The sequence below is a fragment of a genome, unplaced genomic scaffold (assembly GCF_019419815.1).
Source record: "Pyrus x bretschneideri cultivar Hongxiangsu unplaced genomic scaffold, Pyrus_bretschneideri_v1 Contig3, whole genome shotgun sequence".
NCBI lineage: Eukaryota > Viridiplantae > Streptophyta > Magnoliopsida > Rosales > Rosaceae > Pyrus > Pyrus x bretschneideri.
In genome coordinates, this window is record NW_025999612.1 from 3,417,307 (window position 1) to 3,422,427 (window position 5,121).

The window sequence follows — 5,121 nt, forward strand, 5'->3', positions numbered from 1 at the left end:
ATGTTTGGCAAGAGTCTCATTTTTTCATTACGGGATCAATTTTCATTACAAAAACTATGAAACAATCTTGTTGCATTGTAAGAGGGTTTGAACTAAATGAATAATATTAGACTATGTTAGAAGAAACTCGTGGATATTCCATGTAATAGTGAGATACTAATTTAATTATAAAAAAAAAAAAACTTTTTATGAAAAAAAAAAACCATTGTCGTCATGACGAAATTACTCCTGTATTATTTGATGCATTATTTTGGGTTACTTTTGAACTTGTTTTGAACGTGTTTAAAAATAGTGAAAATAATATTTAATAAACAACTAATTGTATGATGATTCGATACAACAATTTAAACTTTACATACTAAGTCATAGACTCATAGCTCTTATAAATTCAAAGGCTATACGCGTGCAAAAGAATTTTTTTTTTATTACCGGCACTACGTGCCTCTTAAGATATTTTGAATGTGTTTAAAAATAGAGAAAATAATATTTAATAAACAACTGATTATATGATGATTCGATACAATAATTACAACTTTACATAGTAACTCATAACTCTTATAAATTCAAAGAGTTGTAAAATTGGGACATGCTCAACGGCTCCATTTTTTTTTTCTTTTCCTTTTGGCACCATCACACAACCTTCATGATTTTTCTTATTTTTTTGTTATATTTTCCTTTCTTCTTCATGTAGGCATCAACAACTTTCACTCATCCTTTTATTTTTTTTATTATTTTCTTTCTTCCCACTTATATTTAAATGGACGAGGCGTTGGTGCCCACCTAAGAAGAAAGAAAAAGAAAAAGGAATGATGGTGATATGCATGCAACCATTTGACAAAATTGCCCATGCATTTTTTTTATGCATTCGTTTGGGATGCTTTTGAATTTTTTGTTTGAAAGGCATTTGTGTCCTATTAATTTTTAGTGAAGTTGTGACCTCAAAAATCGGGATGCTGACTTTATGTATAGAACCCCAAAATGGGCTGCTGGATTTATATATAGAATTCCAAAATGGGGCTGTTAGTTATATATATATATATATGATAAAGGCGTGGCTTGAAATGGGGCTGCTGGTTTTATATATGGAAATTTTCACAAAAAAGTTTACAATACTGTTAATTTTAACGAAAAATCATATTTTTACACTAAAAAATCAAACTTGTTATTATTTATTTTACTCTTTATTTTATTTTTATAATTAAAACTTAAAGTTTTCAAATCATTTTTATTATTTTTTATTTTATATATAGATATAAGATATAAATATAATATACATAAAAGATTCCACACATCAAATCAAACTCCCTCTTCGAACGCATTAATCATCAAATCACATTCGTACAACCACATCGAACGTCTATCACGCCAGTGGTAGACCATCAGATCATAGTATGTTCTCGTCGGGGCCCACTCAATACTTAGAAAAATCATCATATAAACCGCAAATTTTACATAGTCCAACGTCAGTGGTTGTCTGTCAGATTTCCATGTTGTGTTTGGAAGTCTTGCACTGTGAAATTGTTTCACCAGATTCAATTGATTTGGTATAATCTGTCTGAGTGAGTGACCAAGATCTTGCAAAAAAAAATGTGGATATTTGGGTGGAAAGGGCCGTCTGGATTTTCAGCCCGTTCTACTGCAGAGGAAGTTACTCAGGGAATTGATGGAACCGGTCTCACTGCAATCGTTACAGGTTTTCTCCTTTCTGTTAAATTCATCATCTTCCTTCATTCTTTTCATCTGCTTTTCTTTTCCTTCATTTTGTTTGGTAGTCGCTATTATTTCATATCGCATCTTACTATCATGTGTTTGGTTGCTGAGAAAATTACCGGAAAAGAGGAAAGAAAGCTGGTTTAGTCGTATTTGATTTCATACTATCGTTTGAGCATCCAAGGGTGGTTTCTTTTGGCAACCCAGTTGGATTTGGCTGTGTCTGATTGAAGCTGGCGAGGTTTAGGATCAGTTGACGTTTGTATTTTTTTTTCCTGTCGGTTACTATGTTTTTGGCTCGAAAATGTAAATTATGTTGATTATTGTTCTACTTTATGTTCATTTGAATCATGATGTTTGAGGTTTTGGAGGGTGATCAGTTCGATGAAGCTAAAAATATACCGCTTAGGGTTGAAACATTATTGTTAAGAACATAAAAAATTCTGAAGTAAATGGTGGTGATCAAGAAAATATTTTATGTCAGTTTCCGATGAACTTATCGTGACAGATTACGAAATTTATTCATCGGAAAATCCTGACGTTGACTTACTGAGAGGTTTTATGACCTCCCTTTGCTTATGAATTTGGGGATTAGTGAAATTTTAAATGTTTTGCCTTTTTCAGTTCTAAGACTGTCTAATTTCAGGAGCATCGAGTGGTCTTGGTTTGGAGACAACACGAGTTCTAGCCTTGCGTGGTGTTCATGTCGTAATGGCAGTAAGGAATACTGATGCTGGTAGGAATGTTAAAGAGGAAATACTTAAGGAAATCCCCACGGCCAAAATCGATGTCATGGAGCTTGATCTCAGCTCAATGGCATCAGTTAGGAAGTTTGCATCGGAATACAACTCATCTGGTCGACCATTGCATATTCTGATGTAAGACATCTGAATTGGACTGCTGAATATAACTCAGTTGCTACTTGTGACTACATGTGTCTCTGTGTGTTTGCATACACTCTTGGTTGTGTGCCTTTGGATTGATGATTGTTGTTGCTAATTTCTCCTCTGTGTTTGTTTGAAGTAATAATGCAGGGGTTATGGCAACTCCGTTCATGCTTTCAAAAGACAACATTGAAATGCAGTTTGCAACCAATCATTTAGGTATTTAAAACATAAAATTCTCTTGATTTCTCTCTAGGATGTGAAAATCTTTTCCATGAGGGTATATGGTTGACAAACTTTAGATAGGAAAGTTCTGGTCCATCGTTGCAATTTTCTGTTTTTGTTTAAAGAAATACGGAATTGTTAGATTGGAATAATATTAGGATCTTGAAAAACTTCATTTTTCACATAGAGGCTGCGACTTCCCCCAAGTTTTTGCTGTTCAATAAGGTTTCCGTTTCTCATTTTAAAAATACAGGTCATTTGAAATCAGCTGTTATATCCTCTGTATAAAATTGGGATCTGATAGTTCTTACCACTGTTCTACAGGCCATTTTCTTTTGACAAACCTTCTGTTAGAAACCATGAAAAAGACAACAAAGGAAAGCAACAAAGAAGGAAGGATCGTGAATTTATCATCAGAGGCTCACCGATTTGCATATACCGAGGGGATTCGTTTTGACAAGATTAATGATGAATCAGGGTAAGTCTGAGAGGACAATTTAATGATTTTATCACTCTACGCTGCTGCGAAATTACAGTAGTATCCGATTTAATGATTTTATCGCATGATGTACCAAATTTTGTCCACTAATACTTCATTTTGATTTTCTTTTCTTACTTGAAAATGTACAGATACTCCAGTATGTATGCTTATGGACAATCAAAACTTGCGAATATATTGCATGCTAATGAGCTCACAAGGCGCTTGAAGGTACTAAATTCATACAGGATCATCAACTGGTTTACTAGTGAACTTAATGATATGAATCATTTCATGTGATTGTGGTTTTTCTTGGTCTTTCCTCGGTGTAAAGAGTCCTCAACCTGCTACAGAGAGAGCAGGATTGATTCATCCACGTAATTTGGTCTTCTAGAATAGCACCCTTAAATAATAGCGTCCTGAAGACTTTTGTTTAACGTGTTAAGTTCCTGAGATAAATGTGAAAATTAGATGTGTTAGCGTGTGCATGGCCCTTTTGGTCAATAGAAGAGAAAAGAGTCAGCGTAATTTCAGATTGTTATTCTTCCCATCTTCGGAAGAGAAAATTTGAAAACAGCATTAGATCACAATTTGTAGCCTTTACATTGTTGGTGTTTTCAACATTTATAAGCTCTCTTCAATTTTATACTTCCAAATAAGCCATGCCATCATGCATAAGAAATTCTAATCTTCTGTTGTGTTTCAATTTTTGCTTATTTATTTATATATTTTTCTCTCTTAACAGGCAGAAGAGATTAATATAACTGCTAATTCCCTTCACCCCGGATCAATTGTTACCAATCTTCTACGCCACCACAGTTACATTAATGGTAAATATTTGAACCGTTGATAAATATTCGATAATAGGTTGATTTGTTCTGGATGAGGTGATTAGGTCATGCATTCTGAGTTGTAGTTCTACAATCTTGTATAAATATTCTTTCGATTTACATAATTCTTAAGAATGCTATATGGTATGATTTACAGCGTGTGTTCCAATTTACGGGTACAGACAATATGGTACTATCAATTTGACTTGAGTAATATCAAGATCTTCATTCTGTTCATTCTGTGTTCAGAATCCTCTTGTCGGCTTCCCTTTTACTTTCATCATTTCCTTTATTTATCTGGATTCATATTTTGATCTTCATTGTTTTGGGTTAATGCAGCCATTGCCGGCTTCTTAGGTAGACTTATGCTTAAAAATGTTCAGCAGGTATTATACTAATCCGATTCACTCAACAGGCTCATATGATTCAATCAGCATCACTATTTTCGTTCTCTTTTTCAATTGTTTAACATCACTGCAGGGGGCAGCAACTGAATGCTATGTAGCGTTGCATCCGCAAGTTAAGGGTGTCAGCGGTGAATACTTTATGGACAGCAACAAAGCCGACCCGACCCTTCAAGCCAAAGATGCTGAATTGGCAAAGAAGCTATGGGATTTCAGTGTGAGCCTGACGGATCCAAAGTAATCAGGAACAAAAGATTGGTCAGACTAAATACGTGTTGTAAAATTACAAGTGTTTTTCATGTAACTGTCTGAGACTTTATTCGAAGCTAAAATGTTGAATGATCATGTAAAACTTATAAAACTTATATATATAAGCCTATGGCAGGGACCTTGTTGCCTTGTAGGAAAGCCGTCGGCATACATATTACATATGCTTTCCATCATTTTGGTTACCGCCCACCCCCCCCCCCCCCCTCTTCCCTTTTCCTCTTCGCGCAGTTGTTTCTGGCGAACAGAAACTCAATTTTCCGACCAATTCCAAATTCTACTAAATTTTATAGGAATGTGGATTGCAACAAAAGGATCAGCTT

The 5,121-nt window shown here is 34.6% G+C and overlaps 1 protein-coding gene across 1 annotated transcript; it reads left to right on the forward strand.

The window, feature by feature from the left end:
* Positions 1–1,396: 1,396 nt before the first annotated feature.
* Positions 1,397–4,876, forward strand: LOC103963862 (short-chain dehydrogenase TIC 32, chloroplastic). Its single transcript, XM_048589043.1, has 8 exons — positions 1,397–1,693; positions 2,357–2,588; positions 2,734–2,813; positions 3,144–3,297; positions 3,450–3,528; positions 4,043–4,127; positions 4,467–4,513; positions 4,608–4,876. The coding sequence occupies exons 1-8, from the start codon at positions 1,588–1,590 to the stop codon at positions 4,770–4,772; spliced, it is 948 nt and encodes a 315-aa protein (XP_048445000.1). The 5' UTR covers positions 1,397–1,587; the 3' UTR covers positions 4,773–4,876.
* Positions 4,877–5,121: the final 245 nt, after the last annotated feature.

What these genes read in the sequence shown, in the direction of transcription:
- LOC103963862 (XM_048589043.1), top strand. Translation starts at nt 1,588, where the DNA reads ATGTGGATATTTGGGTGGAAAGGGCCGTCTGGATTTTCAGCCCGTTCT. An exon ending in CGACCATTGCATATTCTGAT is followed by an intron (nt 2,589 to 2,733) that starts GTAAGACATCTG and finishes GTTTGTTTGAAG; the next exon opens with TAATAATGCAGGGGTTATGG. An exon ending in GTTTGCAACCAATCATTTAG is followed by an intron (nt 2,814 to 3,143) that starts GTATTTAAAACA and finishes ACTGTTCTACAG; the next exon opens with GCCATTTTCTTTTGACAAAC.